Genomic DNA, 19,678 nt, shown 5'->3' with positions numbered 1-19,678 from the left:
TTATTAAATTAGATGATTTATATCTTAATTATGAGTCATTTTAGGGTTTATGAATTATTAATTTATTATAAATACTTAAATATGATAACCATCTTGGATTTTTTTGAAAGTTTTTAAGATTTAATAAAGTTTATGAAAGAATTTGCAAAAATTCTTAAGAATATAGATTGTCTTGTTATTATTTGCTACGGTTGAGTTTGGTCATTTTTGTTTGAAAACGTACGATTAACTGAATTGATGCTTCGTGGGCATGGAGCATCTCGTGGTGCTAGCAATCGTTAAGGTGATGTACGTGGTCCACAAAATGACACATCCGATCCGCATGATTCACTTGACATAAAACTTGAATGCTTTAAACAATGAATATAGGAACTCGAGTTGCTGCACCAATAATCGTTGGATGAAGAGACTGCATTGGAACCGAGCGTTTCGGGCAACAGTTTTGAGTAGGTCAATCCTTTTGCCAGGACAAGACGAGATCGCCGTGAATGAAGATACAACGATGATCTTTTGAGGATCATTGATTTGAAGGTCGAGAATCCCAAATGCACAGGGTTAGAAGTAAACCTATTGCATTTGTTAAATCTGAACGAATATTTTGGGATTAGGAGGATGAAGAGGAGGTTGATTCCATCCTATGATACAAAACTCGTCTAGGACTATGAGGATGAAGACAAAACCTTTGAAGAAGAAGTTGGTGTTGAAAATCAAATATTTTATATTGAAGAAGAAATTGGTATTGAAAATCAAATATATTTTCTTCAAAGTCCGTGATTACGAAAACCGATGACTATAAATGTCCACGGTGTGGTTTCGGGGTTTACATATTATATAAACATGATCTTCTATCAAATGCTAAAAAACAAATCATATGTCAAACATACGGTGAGAACACAAGTAGAACCTTTGATCATAATTATTTTTCTTTGGATATATTTGTGTTTGTTTTGAAGTCTTCGAAAATTGTTTGTCTTTTGGAAATCTTGGATGAATGAATGATATTTGAGGCGAAGACTCAAGAACGATTCATTTTTTTAAAGGGGAAGAATGATGCAGGAAAGTTCAAAAATAACATGAAGATTTATTTTAATTGGTGTTATTTTATTTTAAGATTTCCTTATTTTGTTAATATTTTTCCTTTTTTTTATTACTAAGAATTCTTTTTTCTTTACAATCGACATGTCTTTTTTTTTTTCATGGGGGCGTTGAAGGGGGACAAAGTGGATAGTTGCACATGACCTAATTTTTTTATTATATATTTTTATTTAAAAATAAAACTTATAATAACGATAATGATCTTTTTTTTTGGATCGTCCTGAACGTTTAAGGATATTTAATTTTCCAGGACCGGCTCTCTCTTTTTTGAAATGATTAAGCCAATCGAGAAGATTCCAAACTTTTCTATTGTAAAATAGCTTGGAATGAGTTGGTAAATAGCCTGTCATTATATTGTAAAAAACAATTTGTTTTTTCTTAAATAATCTCTTTGATATTTAGGTGTAATACAATAATACAATATTCATGAAATACCATAGCATAAAACCAACAACATATAACAGGAGCTGATGGCAAAAATACCAAAACGAGTGGCATTTTGAACATTTATCGCAAAATATTATATACTTAATTAATAAAATAAACTGATATCACTATAATAAAAGCAATATTGCGATAAGTTATGATATGTTTAGATTTTGCCTATATAAGAAAGTTAAAATTTGTAATCACAAAAGCTCTATTTATATTATACTAGGTGTGAGACCCGTGTATTACACATGTTGATTTAATAAAAGATTAAACATTAAAGTGTAAACAAAAAATATTTTTTAATGTACAACTTTAAAATAAGAAAGGAAGAAACATATTTATTGCAATTTAATACCATATATATGATATTTAATATTTTACATATATAAGTATATGATTTTAATTTTAAAAATTAAAACAAACCAAAAATTGACAAGTGGATAATATTTATTTCAAAAATACCACAAAATGACAATTGTCAAAACTCATGAAAGATTGACACGTGGGAAAAAAAACCTTCATTCCAAACTAAATTAAAATTAACCATTACGATTTGGTTGAATATGTTTTCAAATTCAAAATTTGACTTTCAAGAGTGGTGACATCCAATAAATATTACATTAAATGCACAAATGATTCAATATCTTATAATTTTAAGTTAATTATAACAAAACAAATACAACCTAATGTATTTGTTTTGTTATAATTGATATCACTCCAAAAATCAAAGAAATTTAAAAATTTCAAAATCAACCATTTAACATCAGTGTTTACAAAAGAGTCATTGTTTCCAAAAACATTATTTCAAAATCAAGGTTTTCCCATGACCCAAAGCCATAAAAACAGGAAGCTGTGCACAATCACGCCTTTGCTTTCCCACGATCCTCTATGTACCTGAAACCATAAACTAAAACTGTAAGTCAAAGCTTATTGAGTTCCCCAAAGTACCAACATACTACATAACAAACAAGCATACAAATATGAGCAACCAGCCTGACTGGACCGCCTCGCAGGGTCTACAACCTATCTGGACCACTCTACGAGCCTTCAGCATGACTGGACCACCTCGCAGGGCCTACAGCCTATCCGGATATTCCGAACTAAATTAAAATTAACCATTACGATTTGGTTGAATATGTTTTCCAATTCAAAATTTGACTTTCAAGAGTGGAGACATCTAATAAATATTACATTAAATGCACAAATGATTCAATATCTTATAATCTTAAGTTAATTATAACAAAACAAATATAATTGATATCACTCCAAAAATCAAAGAAATTTAAAATTTTCTAAATCAACCATTTAACATCATTGTTTACAAAAGAGTCATTGTTTCTAAAAACATTATTTCAAAATCAAAGTTTTCCCATGACCCAAAGCCATAAAAACAGGAAGTTGTACACGATCACGCCTTTGCTTTCCCACGATCCTCTAAGTACCTGAAACCATAAACTAAAATTGTAAGCCAAAGCTTAGTGAGTTCCCCCAAAGTACCAACATACTACATAACAAACAAGCATACAAATATGAGCAACCAACCTGACTGGACCGCCTCGCAGGGCCTACAACCTATCTAGACCGCTCTACAAGCCTTCGGCATGACTGGACCGCCTCGCAGGGCCTACAGCCTATCCGGACCACTCTACGGGTCGCCAGCCTGGCTGGACCGCCTTACAGGGCCTACAACCTATCCTGTGACAACCCGAAAGATTCGGATCAAGCAAGGTATAAATTGTAACCCTATTACAATAAAACCTTGAAAACCAAAAGGGCATAAGTGCATGTATATGGATGTATACACTTTGGAAAATCATATATAAGATAACCTCTTGAAAGTAAACAAGTTTATCAAGGCAAAACTAGACAAATAAATTGGAATAGGAATCATGGATTTAAAATAGTGTTTATTAGTATTTAGCCTAGTATCCCACCCACCCTAGAACATTAAAAGCCATAAGTACAATGACTTAAGCTAACATATATGTTTTGAATATGTTTAAATAAGCTTTGTGGAACCATGTTTAAATACATTCTTGACAAGTCAACAAGATAGCACACATTAAACATTACCTTAATGAATTATGGCCTAGAACTCCACTATGGTCGAAAACACTTTATGGAGGAAAACTAGGACCGAAATCTAAGTCAAGAATACTACTAGGACTGAAAACACACCCTATGATGAGCCTAGGACCGAAATCTCCATGCACATAAAGCACCATGGCCGAAAACTACCTTAATGAATCATGTTTTGGCCGAAAACCCCAAGGGAAAAGACTTAGAACCGTAAACACCCTTAGTGGACCACCCTTTGGCCGAAAACAACTTCATATTAAGATATCTTGAGGGGTGTGCGGGGTCAAGGGAAGGAAAAGGACAAGAGGAGTTGACTTTGTGATGTGAAGCTTCATCCTTTTCCCATGCAATCACGGTAACCCGAGTGAATATCCACCAAATATCAAAGTATTACCTACCATGTATCAATAAGCTATCACCTCCTTCTTCCCTTTTAATTTGCGGCCAAACACACATACATCCCACAAACACACTCAAAAATTTTCCCACTCACTTTACTCTCAAGAACTTCTCTCATTTTCTGCTCAACATTTCGAGTGCCATCTTCAAGGAGAGTGTTTTTGCTTCAAGATAGCCCTAGTCATTTGGTAAGCAACTCATGTATCTCTTGTATTTCTAAACATCCTTATACTACAAACTCCTTGCTTACACACCAATTTTTGTATGCTAGAATCCATAGAACACTAGCCATTTTCGAGTATTCTTCACGTTGTGCAAGGCTAGGCTCGAAATCTCCTTCACCTTTCCTTCCTTCAACTCACGAAATCATCAAGGTGAGTTCATACCCCCACATTTTCAAAGCTTCTTCATGTTTTAGGGGGGGCGATACAAGTAAAACTTTGTTTATCCCACAAATAATTTCATGTTTTTCATCTTTATGTTAAAGATAAAATATTATTTACATAAGTTAGGATTTATACTAGTTTTTGGTAGAAATATTCGTGATATACATATTGTTAAAACAAACATAATCTAAGTTATAATATCATAAGAAAAGTTATGATTTGTAAAACTACATGGCTTTTGGGAACTTTCACTAAAAGATAGCTTTACTAATAAAAATGGTTACATTATAGTCATTTATTGATCTAGTGGGTTTTAACCCCAAAATATTATGTTTTGATTTCATATTTCCATGCTAGAATACGCAACTATATTTATATAAAAGATTATATAAATAGTTTCAACCAACAAGATAAACTATAATTGGTATAGTTTGGAAGTCACAAACCACACCTTTCAAAGGTACATATAATTATTTAAAGGTATAATTATCTTATTTTGCAAGTAAAAGGAGTCATAGTTCACGTAAATCTGTTAATGCTCTTGTGAGACTTTCCTTCACCGTACCTACCTAACGTACACCTTAAATCCTGCATTATAACCAGAGTCTCCTAGAGGGAGAGCGAGACCGTTGTGTATAGATCTATACGGGATTGACAACCCCACACCTCAGCTGTTCGCTACAGTTAGACCGGCAAATCTAGGGTGACAAAAGTCTACCAACTCCGACGCCTGAAGAACGTCTTTCATGCATAACAATCATATCAAGCATGGTTATAAGAACTCACATAGGGGTTAGCAAAACTATTGGGTTTACGGGAAGCTTATACTTCATTAGTTTTATTAAAAAAATGAAACTAAATACTATTTTCTGTACAATATCCACTTACATCTTGGTCTTAGGGTTTAAGACTACAATTCACTTATAAGAAAATACTGAATTTTCTGAAAGTATACATTATTACTTTACAAGGAAAAAATACAAAGGAATTACTTACAATTTCAGTTCATGTTAAAGGAAATATTGGATTTTTTGGAAAAATACGAAACCATCTTTCGCGAAACTGTTACAAACCTTTTTCATGCAAAAATGCTTATGAACTCACCAACTTAATTGTTGACACTTTTCAAAATCACTTGTATTCTCAGGAAACCAGTAGACAAGTACTCAACCCTTCTTGAGGGCCAGCGTCGTCGTCTCATGTTTTCCCACTTTTCAGTTATTTGTAATCAACTTTTGGAACAACTGTGTTTGTAAACAATGTAATACTTGAAATCTAAATGTATGAATGTTTGTGTTGCTATGTTTCATTAGTATTCAATTGTTATGATACTGTACATGACGTCATCCGCCCCCAGACGTTTCCGCCGTTCCGGTTCGGGGGTGTGACATATCCGGACTGGACCGCCTCGCAAGGCCTACAACCTATCCGGGATGGACCACCTCGCAGGGCCTACAACTTATCCGGTCGGCCCCGGGTGTCTTGGCCTACATCACAAAGCACTCCCGCCTCAACCCAACACAATATGTCAACATATATAACAGATAACATAAACACAAAACTAGCAAATACAGATAATCATACAGTTCTACCAATCAGTCATATACTAGCATACCATTATCCTATAACCAGGATACAAAACCTAGTGGGCCGACATTGGTGCCTTCGACCCATGATACAATGAGGAAAACTCACCTTGCAGTCTGACGAATAGTTGAATAATACACTGCTCCGAATACCAGCTCTACAGGTCACCTATTTAACAGATAGAGACCAAGGCTTAACTATAGCTCGAAATACCCAAAATACTCTTAAGTCAAACTTGGTCAACCCTGGTCAAAGTCAAAGCCAACAGTCAAGGACCAAAATTCAAAATCTCTTCCCAGCGGAGTACGCCCATCGTACTTTGATGTTGACAAAAAACGAGGCGCTGACTGTGTATGCATAATGTACTACTAGGTACGCCCAACATACGCAGCCCAGTCCCAAAACTCCATCAAGAGCTTATTTCATTAAGTCCTTACGTCCAAAACTCAGATCCAAGCCTAAAATGATGTCCTAAGTCATAAAGTTTCCAACTTCATGACTTTGCATGGCTATAAAGTGCTTAATGTCCAAAACCCTAAGTTCTTAACCCAATAAAGCCATCTAACACATGCATGGGTTACATACAACACTCAAGATCATATTTTTATGCATCACAACACTCTGAAATGTCTAAAAGGACAGCTCAAATGACTTAGAGTAACCCATAATCATAATTCCAAGCTAATGGGACCAAAATGTTCACAACTTCAAGGATAACAAGATCTTAAACAAATCATCATCAAGTTTAGAGCTTTTTACCTTAAAATGATGCCAAATGGTGACAAAATTCTAGATCTAAGGTGCCTCACTCTTCCAAGGTGGCCCTCTCTTCTTCTTCTTCCTTCTTAGTCACCAAAAGTACTCACAAAAGCTCAAGAACACTCTCAAGGTGGATTACGGTTCTATATGGACGAAATGGAAAGTGGACTAAACCCTAAAAATTAGGGTTTGAGGATACTTCACATACGCCATACGTACGCGGTGTACGCCCAACGTACTAAGGTCTGCCAACATACGCAACGTACGCCCAACGTACCAAGTCTTTGGCCAAAATCACCAGAATGCCATTATGAGTCATTTTTGCAATCTTTCTCATGCATAAGGTTCAAAATGCAATATTCCTTCATACATAGGGTTGAAATTGAAAATACCTCATCATTGGATGTTACAATTGACTAAGATGATAAAATATTAAAATATTTGTTCTTTTGACCTAATGGTATAAAAAATTGAAGGATAGGTGCCCCTCAGCCAAAGGTTGAGGGGTAGACGAAATGTGTAGATTCAAGAGTAGAGTAGTATGTGCGTGTGTAAGTTTTTCTAAAAAAAAAGTACAAACTAATGATTTGATTATGAATTTAAATTATAAAAAACTGATAAGAGACGACTGAGTTTGATGAAGCATGAAGCTGTGGTCTATGGTTAATGCTTGAGTTTGACGAATGTTAAATGAGATTTTTATAAAATATTTTTTATTTAGGAAAAGCCATTTAATATAATTAATAAAGCAACCCTAACAAATTAATAATATATATTAGAAATAAACACTAATAATTAATAAATAAAAAACCAGTTATTTAGTTTTTAGATTACTTGGTTTCATTTTATGTAATAAAAGTGAATTTTAAATCAAAAATAACAATCCATATTTGGTACAAACCAGTCCAAAATTTATGTATACAACATATTGGATAATCTAAATTATCCAACTAGATAATTGAGTTTTATCTGAATAATAAACAATCGTATATGATTAATTATAAATCTTTTAACGTGATTCTAAATTAGTTCATAAATTGTGTAAAATATCATTGAAATAGTTTTTCTTTAATTTTTGGTTTAAAGGTTCATGTCTCATTATTATCATTGTAATTTTAATAATAATATTTAAAATTTACAAATGTTATTTAGAACATAAAGTAGTTAATTTATAAATAAATAAGTATTTTACCATCAAGATAAACGTTACAATTTTACAATGACAAATAAAACATTCAACAAACTAAATATTTTACTTTAGTTATAGTCCAAGTCAAACATTAATTTTTTATGGACAAAAATAGTAGAAACCACAATTCAAGTACAATATTGTGTTGGTATATCTTAAATTTGGCCGAAGTATTTAATACATAACTAAAATCTTACTTAAATTACAAACAAAAATAAACCTTAAATTTCAGACTAAGATAGTAATAAATTAAGATCTTAATACAATATTATGGTATAATATTTATTAAATTTTTTAAATAAACAATGTAATATTTTTATTAATTACAAATCAAGTCAACTATTTAATGTATATCAAGTCAAATGTCAAATTATATATTAGTTGGTTGAAATAATAATAGTAATAACTTCATATTCCAATAAATATTTTTTTGGCATACGAATGAATTACGTGGCATAAGGAGATTGTACCAAGTGGAAGTGGGTCCCATCACTAGCCCGCGAAACCCATGATTTTACTGTTACCACGCTTCTTTTCTCTTTTCCACTCTTACAGAACCTGTAAAATTTTCACTTGAAACTTCAAAAACACAGGCTCTCTCTCTCTCTCTCTCTCTCTCTCTCTCTCTCCGATCAATCGGAGCTGCCATTAATGTAAGGGCTTTCTCTCTCTGAAGTCTCGTTATCTCTCTTCCTATATATCTGTGTTTTGTAAGGCTGAATTCATTGTTATGTTAATCAGAGTTTGCATTTGTGTGTTTTTTACGTGGTGTAGGTATGTGCTTTTGATTGAGGATGATACAATTTGAAGAAAAAGGCATCTGAACACTGAGTTTTCATTCAATTTTCCCTGATCGTGCTTTTTCCCCCGATTATATCGATCTACTGGAGGTTTCTTAGGAAATTCCCTGTTTTGAATTTTTTTTAAAGAAACCAGAAGGAAGATTACCTTTTTTTGAGTCCGATTTTGACTTGATTCAAAATGGAGAGAGTTAAGAGGAGGAAATTGAAGTTTCCTTGCCTTTTTGGAGGTAAAACTCTCTCTCTCTCTCTCTCTCTCTCTCTCATGTGTATAGCTGTGGAATTTGGTTTGTTGTTGAGGGGAGTGAGCATTTCAACTGAAAAAAGCTTGATGCATTGTGTGAAGCTTTGTTCGCCTCACTCGCTGTATCGATCAACTTTACGTTTCTACTGATAGATGATGAAATTGATCGTAGAAACAAAAAAGGCAGAAGAGTGGAAACGTAAGAATAAAAATATAAATTCTTGTTCTGTTTCGTAAATGTTCTATGAAACAATGGATTTGAACTTTTCTATAGCCTAGACGTGTTAATCTGAGTTTTGTTTAAATATCTTTTTTATTTCTGATGTTTGATTTTCTGTGATTTTCCTTTTTTTTTTTTTGGGTCAAAATTACTGTTCTTAGGTTTTAAAATGATGTCAAAATTGGATCCTTTCTCTATCCGATTTAGTAATTATGAATTATCCATTCGAATAAACAAATGTAAACTTTTCCAGCGACTGATGAAACCCCGAAAGGAAGAACAATTCAATCGTGGTGCCCTAATAATGCAACAACTGATCACGGTTTGGTATGTGAAATCCCTTTTCTCTTTGTATTCGAGTATATTTTACACAAAGTTTACAACTTTTTCATTCCAAATTCATGAAAGTGACTAACTTTCGTGATTGTAGTTCAAGTTTCAAGTTGGAAAAAGCACTTCTAAACAGAGTAATCAGAACAGAAAAAAATCATCCAGTTTTTTAGCCAAACTGATGGGCAAAAATGGAATTTCATCTGGTAGACCTAACAGCAAGCAACAAAGAATTACATTAGAAAAGAACAAGATGTCTAAATCCGACATTCCTCCAAAAAAGATCGTTCTTCTGAAGCCAAATAACACAGAATGTTATAGTATCGAATCAGAAGTGATAACAGTTCCTTCCAGAATCACATTTGGGCTGAATGATCGACTCACACATTCACTATCGAAATTTTCAGAAGCCTCTCTTATTAGTGAAGCTAAGAATAAAATGTCAAGTTCAAGTTCAACATATGTTCTTCCATCTTTTCAAGACTCAAATTATAGAAGGAGTGTTTGTCATGAAGCTGATGCTGATGAGAAGATAATGGTATATAGTGAGCTCCTTGATGATGATGCCATGGTAGGATATGCGAATTTGTATGGGGAAATTGAGGAAACTAGTTCAAAAAGTTTTCAGGTTTTGTTACTTTCCTATCTAAACCATCTTTATAAGTCTGAACTCCTTTATATTGTATTTCATCTTAGATCTCTAATTATAGACATGTATAATTCAAATGATCAAGGTAATTGAGCTTAGGTGCAAATAAAGGTTTCCTTAAATATATGTCACAAACTTAAGCTTACAATTGTTTTATTTATTTTAAGATTATCGTAACTCTAGTCGCGTCAACTCTTATAGAAATCTAGGTCATATATTTTGTCACCACATAACATTGTAGCACCAATTGTCAACAAGATTTAGTTCCATTTCAAGAAGCTAATTAAATCATTATTCTTATCATAGGAACCATTGAATGCAAAATCAAGAGGCATGTCTCCCCTTCGGTTGTCTAGTCCTATAGAAGATGTATCTTCCCATTCTGATCATTTCAAGAGACTTGATGCTCGATTGCAAGGTAACTTCTAAACTTTTTTATACTTTTTTCTATATTTTTTTTACAACCTAATCTGATATTTCGTAAACTAATTGTAGTTCTAGGTTCTATTAACATACATATAAATTTCTATCAAGCATGAATCAACATATAAGAACTACAGTTATGACATGCAATATAGTGAGATTAACACATAATTTAGGAAATAAATTTAGACAACATGTAACACGATCGATAAAGTACTTAAAGAAGACTTAAGTTTAACAAATATTTAACAAGTTATAGTTAATCTTGTACAACTATGGAGAAATATCTAGTGATAGATTGTGACTTAGACTAAGAGAATAAAAACAATGAGGGAGTATGTACTAATATAGGAAAATAAAAACTAGGGACAAGGGCAATGCCTATGATTTATAAATTAAAATTTCAAACTCATTTCCGACGGGATGAGGGTCGTCGGTTTTATTTAATTTTTCTTATGAAATGTAAGTTTTATAATGAGTCATAACTCTTTTAACTAATATCACGGATCCAAGTCCATTATAATATATTTGTTTTATTAGATTTTCCACTAGTGACATTGTAGTAGAACAACTCCCTCTCATTCAAATTATTCATTTAGTCCCAAAAACTTATTTCTGACGAACATTATTTAATACGGTTTTTTTTTCTTTTTCAATATCGGTGATCTTAGTGGTGTTTGAGATTGCTTATTTGAAATACTTATTGATTTATTGCAGTTTGACACCGATAATAAGGAGTTTTAAGTGTTTGATATGAAGATTTCATAAGCACTTATTGACTTAAATAAAAAGTTATTGATAAGTTACTTCATTTTTACTTATCAACTTATTTAATGAGTTTTCGATAAGTTATTTTCTTATTACACATATAAACACAATTTCTCAAAAACAAAAAAATAATTTATCATCTTATTACATTTTGGTAGTAGATAAGTTAATCCAAACGTTTTTTTGAAACTCCGTTTTGACACCAGATAAGATAAGCTAAGTACTAACCCAAGCACTCATTTCATGTGTTATGTGTTGGGTTGTCCTTTTCCCTTTCCTCTTTTACACGTGTCAACCATTTATTGGTTGGATTTTTTTTTATTTTTTTAAATAAACTTATTTGATTATATATTAGACTTTATTTTCATATTAAAAAAAAAACTCAAGACTTCTAGTTTTTTTCCATCTAATTTCAGTGTTTACAAATTTTCATATACAATCCCAAAATTCGAAATCTTAGATTTTACTTTTAGTTTGATCTCATGTTTTTAAACTAATGGTTTATTTTTGTTTTGGAATGAAACATATTCTTCATATTTCCCATAATCTTAAAAATAAAAAATGTTTATAAATAACATTTTTTTGAATGAAAGGTTGAGTTTAGTTGGGTTGCAAATACAATAAAAAATTAAAATAGTTTATTAATAAAAGACCTCGTTAGGTTTAGTCGTGAATAAAAGTTAGCATTTTAAGTTCTATATGGATAAAGCGACAAACGCGTAAACGATGTCTATACACAAAACACACTTTCTTTTTTGGACCGAATAATCAATGAATGTGAGTAAACAACCAATTCGCCCTTCTAAGTTCATACATACACATTCAAAAACCTAAATGATATCACTCAACATGCAATGTAAAGTGGTTCAAGATTTTCTTTATGTACCTCAATCAACCCCACTAATCCATTTTTATTTCATCATTTTCCAACCATTTTCAGATATCAAGAAACAACTTCATATCCTAAAAATCGAGTCTCTATCAACTCCCAAACATCCCACACATACCAAAAAACAAAATCTAGCGGATGCATCCACAGAGCCTGTTACATGGGAATCTTCATTCTCAGCACATATCCTACAAACTTCAGATACTTACGAAACTTCCCCTGACACCATCCACTACCCTAGAGATCCAAGGTTATTCTATCGTATCGAAAAGTGTTTTTTCGAAGGGCCAGTATTGTCAAAATCCGAAAAGCACCTGCTTTATGACTACATAGAACACACATTCATTAAAATCTCAAAGTCAATGGTAGCACAAGGGGAAAGTCAACTGATGCTTTCGGAATTAAGTATTGAAGATCAGGTGGTTAAGGTGGTTGAAGAGATTGATATAGAAGATGGTGAAAATTTTGTTGTAAATAATTATGACAAGGATCCTGAGTGGCTTGAAAAGAACCAAATCAACAATTTAGGTAAGCTGCTTTCGGAATTAGTATTGACTGATTTAATACTAGAGGTTATAGAAAACTAGAAACAATGAAAGTTACAGCTAGAAAAGGAAAGATCCCTTTTCTAGAGCTAAAATTACCAAATCAAAAGCAATCTTTCTGTAGACTTGGAGTTACTCTGGATTTGGTTTTTTTAGCTCCAGAAAAGAGCAGAAAGTTTAGATTACATTTAGATCAGTAAACTCATGAACTAACTTGGGTTTTTGGATTTTATGGATTTTTAGTCGATATATCTTGAAAGGTTTTGTCAGATTTTATGACCGTTTTTAACCGATATACTACATCTTGTTTTGGTATGGTGTATAATTTTATGTTCATTTCAATTTTAAATCTTGTATTGTTTTATTTCAACGTTAATTTTAATAATTCAATATTTTTCTAATTTTCTTATAAATTCAAACTTTTAAATGTTTAGAATTTAATATTTAAATTTTCTATTAAATGAACCCATGTAATACATGCGTTTTACGCCTAGTTCATATCATATTCATAAACTACTCTTTTTGTCTAGAACAAAAATTGAACCCTCAACCACTAAGTAGGCATGGAAATTGCACCCGACCCGGTGGGGAACCCGGTTGACCCGCCCCAATTGGGGAAAGGTATTCCCCGCAAAACGGGTACCGGGTATGGGGCTGGGGATTCCTATTATGCTAAAACTGGGGATGGGGTCGGGGCCAGGTAAACCAATCCCCAACTTGCCCTACTCCCGCATTGATGACATTATATATATATATATATATATATATATATATATATATATATATATATATACATATATATATATATAGGAGGATGATCAAATGAGAACACCTAAAATGTTGAGAACGCGAGAACAATTCTGAACCAATCATTATATAAGGGCAAATAAGTAATTGTGTATTTAATTTAAGTATAACAAAATACAATTAAATGACACTTTCCAACAATTTAGGGATACCAAATTTCAAATTCACACTTACCTAATAAAAGAATTCGTTGACTTTTTTTTTTATTTTATCTTAATTAAAGATAAAAAAATATATATTTTTATCATATTTTCTCTCAAAATTAAAAAATCAAAAAATTTTAATTTATACAATTCATACTATTTATTCTATATAAATAAAAAAAACATTCTATTAATAAAAAATAAATGTACCAAAGATGAAAAATTATCAATTTAGTAAATTTTCAGATTTTATTTTATCAACCATTTTTATATTCATAAACAAATAATTAGTAAATTTTATAATTTTATTTTATCAACCACTTTTATATTCATAAATAAATAAATCAAGATTGTATACATATATTTATACGTTTATATTTATAAATGATTATACCTTATATTATTACAGCTATATTCATAAATGATTAAACAACTTCAGATATATAATTGATTCTTTTGACTAATATCGAACTATATTCATACAACTAAAATAAAAAATGAATCATAGATTTATATTTACAAATATCAAAAAAGTTGGCTAGAAAAATAAAAGGAAAAAAAGTTGCAAAGATACAGAAAATACAATAAATTGATATATTCATGAATTTTTTTTATGTCTTAGATGTATCCTTCTCTTTATCTATATCGATGTTCTTTCCTCCTCCTGCTTCGCACACGCACCTATGCACTATCATAATCTGTTTTTTCACTGGTTTACATCATGTTGGGAGCATCGTGTAAGGCGGCTGTAGGTCGAAGAAATTACAGAAATAGAATAAAACACATTTACCAATTAAAATCATCAATTGTAATCAACAATGATTATGAGAAACCAAACAATTACATAATAAAAATAATGCTAAACATATCAAAGATACCAATGATTATGCGAATTGCAACAACATTTTAGACCATCATTAAATTAAATTGAAGGGCATCGCTCATGGTGGAAAAGGACTCATGCAAAAGTGAGTGAACTAAATCAACTTTTGGCAGCCATACATAATCATCGACTTCACTTCTCGTCAATGAGGCCTCCAACCATTCAATTTCTTGCAGACTTGTAAGAAAGTTGAGAATAAAACATTTCTTACAGACTTGTAAGAAAGTTGAGAATAAAACAAAGAACATGGAAATCGATATTTATGATTGTTCCTTGTTGAATCAATTAACTCGTGGTTGCAGGTCTAGAAAACCATGGTTGCAGGTCTAGAAAACCAATCGACCCATGGTTAAAAAAACAAATAAATAACACTAGTACTCGCATACTATAATATTATGTATGCATTTCCACTAATAAATAACACTAATACTCATAAATTTAGTCAAAAAATATAATGATTTAGATAAATCATAAAAAATTAGGTAAAAACCTTGATACAAACATATACACTTTAACTAATAAATATCACTTAGTGAGAATCAATTGTTAGTGGTATTCTATTAACGAATAATACTTGTATTCGGAACTCATTATCATTTTAGAGGAGAAAAGGTGTGAAAGTAGAATCATTCTATGTATTCATATACACCAGTTTTATTCTTAAATGATTAATTTTTGTAGTTAAAATGATTTATTCCTACAAACTAAAAATTATAAACTTCACTAAAGATAAAGGTCGTTTTAATGTGGCCCAGATCATCGAGAAATCAAAGCGGAACACAATACTATTTACGGATGAAAATAGAAGGGTTGAAAGACTTACCAGAATACGGAATTTAGCCTACTTGAAACCGAGAACATGAAATATAGAACTCTCAGAACCCTCATAGTCAGCTCAAAACTTTCTCTCGCATCTCTCTGATTCCTCGTGCCCTCTGTCTAATAGTTGTGCATAATTGATGATGAACAAATGAAAGATAAAGGAAGCCCTAATCGTACCGAAGCTATCATCATGACATGCCGACAACCTTCACCATTCATCACCAAGAAACCACCATCGGCATATCCTCCATCATCAGCCTTTATCATGACAACAACATTCAAGCAAAATCGAGACCATACCTTCAAATTTGAAATCAATTTGCAGATCTACAATCTCCAAAGACAACCGATGAACTAAAATCGAGTTGTATGAGACCGATTGGAGATCAGGTTGTAGGAGGCTGATTGGAAATCAACTTGCAGGTCTTGAAATTGAGTTACAGGATTTGTATAACGACCTAATTTTTCCAAAGAAAATTTTCATTTTTAAATAATCAAAACATTTCTAATAAACCACAAAATCTCAAGAACAATTTTTTTCAAATTCATAACATCAACATTTTATTTCAAATATTAGAGTGTCCCCATAAAAATGTCTGAGAGAGTGCATGCCGCGCCATTAAGCCTTGTCCTTGCCCTTAGGCTCAGAAGTACCTGAAACAAATCAACAAACTTTAAGTTAATGCTTAGTGAGTTCCCAGAGCATACCCCACATACAATCCACATAATCACATAAACCATATTAGCTATAAAAGCTACATAAACCACATAAGCCATGCATACGACATATAGGGATTCCCTGGAAACCCTCCAAGGTCTTACTCCGGGTGCCTCGGGAACGCCTCGAGGTCTTAGCCCAAGGAGGGGTCTTACTCCGGGTGCCTCGGGAACCCCTCGAGGTCTTAGCCCACTACTATATAAACCATACATACAAACATATAAGGATGCCCTGGAAACCCTCCAAGGTCTTACTCCGGGTGCCTCGGGAACCCCCTGAGGTCTTAGCCCAAGGTTGCCCTGGAAACCCTCCGGGGTCTTACACCTAAATGCCTCAGGAACCCCCCGAGGTCTTTCATGCAAGTATTTCAATAACTAGCATAACCCATATCCCATAACCAACTAGCATATCACATAACAGATAATAGGCCGTCCTTGGTGCCTTAGACCCATAGGTATGGTGAGGAGACTCACCTCTGTCTGCTGAATCCAGAAGCTGCTCTCCTAACAGTCTGTAACCACCCGCGCTGAATAATAATATCATTAACCCAACGTTAGGGCTGAACATAATCCAATTAAAGAACCTAAGCCCCAAGTCCTTTCACAATGGCCTAAACGTCTTCCTTTGCTAATGGGCCCAAAGTCCATGTCCAAAATCATTAATGGGCCTCATGGCCCAATAAGTCCCAACTTTAGCAACCATGGCCCAAAATAGATAAATTGACCCACTAACTCAAAACATGTCCAGGCCCAATGACTGATTAAGGCCCAAAGGGCTTTCAAGCCCAAAACAAGTCCAAGTCCATCTGAGTGCGTACGCCCTACGTACCACTTCTGTACGCTTAGCGTACTGAGTCCCTGAGCTGTACGCGCTGCGTACACTATGCTACGCCCAACGTACAAACAAATTAAGCACCTTTTCCATTAAGTGCTTAATACTTGATGATCCAACGTCCAATCTTTAGATCTGAGTTCATTAAGACGTCCTAAGGCATAAAGTTGGCAACTTTATGCCTTTGCATGTTCCATATGCTCCCAGCAACCCATTAAGACCTTTCCAAGAGTCTTAATCCATGCATGAGGTCAATACACCCATCAAGACTCCATTTTTATGATAGGAATGGACCAAAGGACCTCAAATCTATCCTCCCTAAGCTCTGGAGTTGCTCAAACTCTCAAGAGGTGGTCCAAGAACACAAAAAGGGACTAAAGAGAAAACCCTAGCTCTAGAAATGAAAATAGTGACCAAGGTGAAAGCTTTTTACCTCCTTAAGCTTCCTAGGCTGCTCAAAATGTAAGATCCATAAGCTCTTCTTCGTTCAATCTTGTTTCCTCCTCTTCCTTATAGCTAACACACCAAAAGGATGGTGTTTAAACACTCACAAGCTCAAGAATACACACTCTAATGATTTTAGGGTTTTCAGGGATATTTGAGGGTGAAGGAGGCTAGTTAGGGTGAGGCTCAAATGAGATAAGGATGCTTATATAGGTCTTAAGTCCGGAAATTAGGGTTTGGTCCTCTGTCGCGTACGCTCCGCGTACCCATATGTACGCCCCGCGTACGCGAAACTCCTCCGCGATCCTTCCTCCATGGTACGCTAAGGGTACTCCCATCGTACTAAAAGGGACCATTTTTGCCACCTGAATTATTTAAAGGGATTAATACGGTTTACCTGATTTGGAGTGTTACAATTTGTAGATGCGGTGAAAGGTGAGAAGATGGTGTTTGTAGTGAACGGTGGTACAACTCGTATGAATTAGGGTTTAAATGTTTGAATCAGAGAAAGAAGAATGAAACGTAGGGATAGAGAGATTCCAGGAACATGATAAAAATAGTTTAAACTTTGATGACTAAAATACCCTTTTAGTCTATTAAATATTTACAATTTCATCCCATGAGTTTTAGAAGTTATATAAATGGCACATTGATATTAGCATTAGATCTTAAATAATGGAAGGTCTAGATCTGTTCTCGCATTCTCAATATTTTTGGTGTTCTCAATTGATCGTACTCCTATATATATATATATATATATATATATATATATATATATATATATATTAGTATATTGATATTTTATTGATTATGAAATAAGTCCACTAAGAATGAATTTCTTTGTATTGGACCGAGAGTCAGTATACCAAATTATGTTCCTAATTCCAAGAGTTCTTAAATCCTCACTTTGTTCGACGGTCTGTATACCAAATCGTCACTTCTGGTTTTGATGCTTGTTAGACTTTATGATTTATGTAACATAATCTGATTATGGCCTCTGTTTTTTATCATTTTAATAAAGTTGATTTTTTTGCGTAAGTTTAGTTTATTTTTTTGATAGATCGGGGATGGGCCGGGGAAAAGCCCAAAATTTAAAAGGGAGGGGTTTCGATTCCCCGCATCTGTCGGGGATGGGGATGGGGATGGGGATGGGGATGGAGGACGAGGTTACGTACTCGAGGATGGGGACAAGGATGGTCAACCCCGCCCCATACCCACCCCATTTCCATCCCTAATGAGTCCATATTTTAGTTCAAGGTTTGTGGCTGCCGGATATGTAATGCAAAGAGGTTGTTGAGTAACCTCTTGCCTCGCCCATTGGTGAAGAGTTTTTTCGGGTGGCGGATTTGGAGGACCTTAATTCCCTCCACGGTTATCTCCCATGGTATGAGTAGGAATTGAGGTTCTGCGGGTGTAGACTATGGGATGTTATGAGTAGGTGAAGAGGGTGGAGTGGTACTTTTGGATGAGGATGGTTGAGGTGAGAGTGAGAGGATTTTTGTTTCAGTTTTTGACACACTTGAGAGGGGTATGTCCTCCCAAATGTTGATGACCGGAGGGGTAGATGATGCAGAATTCCCGGAACCCGGTTGCCTCTTACGAAGCTTGGCTTGCTTCCGTAACCTCTTTGCAGTCTTCTCTATCTCCGTGTCAATTGGTAATGGTGTACTTATACGAAAATATCTTGGAATACACAATTAGTAACATCGTGTCCCCGGCAACGGCGCCAATTTGTTAGGTGTGTCAAACCCAACAAATAATAGGGGTACAATGGACTCCAAATACACTGCTTTAATGCACTAAAAAGTAGTACAATGCAAGTAGGGTCGAACCACAGAGACACGAGATAAAAGTCTATACCTCTTTGCACAAGGTACTTTGATCACAAAAGGGGGTTTTGTTTGCAAAAGAAAAATAATAAAATAACAATCTACTTTAAAAACATGCAGAAAATGAAATAAACTTGTAAACAATTTGATTGAATGGTTCTAGTTCTAGTTCTCAATGTTGTTGTTCAACTTGATTATGACTTGATGTAATTCATGATTGCTATTCTAAGTTGGTACTGAAAGATATTAACACGCTCTAATACCTCTCGGTTGCCAAATTATCTAACCAAAATACGCTCTTTGACTAGACCTAGCTTTACTAATTCAACCTAAACACGCTCTTAGATTGTATTGAAAAACTGCATTAAGTTTTGTACAAGCTTCCAACAATGTTCATTTCTTCTCAT

The 19,678-nt window shown here is 33.7% G+C and overlaps 1 protein-coding gene across 1 annotated transcript; it reads left to right on the top strand.

The window, feature by feature from the left end:
* The first annotated feature begins 8,489 nt into the window (after positions 1–8,489).
* Positions 8,490–13,366, top strand: LOC145105928 (uncharacterized). Its single transcript, XM_079042991.1, has 6 exons — positions 8,490–8,579; positions 8,701–8,956; positions 9,444–9,517; positions 9,621–10,148; positions 10,476–10,587; positions 12,301–13,366. The coding sequence occupies exons 2-6, from the start codon at positions 8,908–8,910 to the stop codon at positions 12,834–12,836; spliced, it is 1,299 nt and encodes a 432-aa protein (XP_078899117.1). The 5' UTR covers positions 8,490–8,579; positions 8,701–8,907; the 3' UTR covers positions 12,837–13,366.
* The last annotated feature ends 6,312 nt before the right edge of the window (positions 13,367–19,678 follow it).

This window comes from Lactuca virosa, chromosome 1 (genome assembly GCF_052849685.1).
Source record: "Lactuca virosa cultivar CGN04683 chromosome 1, Lactuca_virosa_CGN04683_v6, whole genome shotgun sequence".
Taxonomy (NCBI): domain Eukaryota; kingdom Viridiplantae; phylum Streptophyta; class Magnoliopsida; order Asterales; family Asteraceae; genus Lactuca; species Lactuca virosa.
This window is presented reverse-complemented; position numbering and strand designations above follow the sequence as displayed.

Bases quoted from the DNA above. Each gene is read 5' to 3' on its own strand.
- LOC145105928 (XM_079042991.1), top strand. From the start codon at position 8,908: ATGGAGAGAGTTAAGAGGAGGAAATTGAAGTTTCCTTGCCTTTTTGGA. The intron at 9,518-9,620 runs GTATGTGAAATC...TCGTGATTGTAG, and splicing joins CAACAACTGATCACGGTTTG to TTCAAGTTTCAAGTTGGAAA. The intron at 10,149-10,475 runs GTTTTGTTACTT...TTCTTATCATAG, and splicing joins CTAGTTCAAAAAGTTTTCAG to GAACCATTGAATGCAAAATC.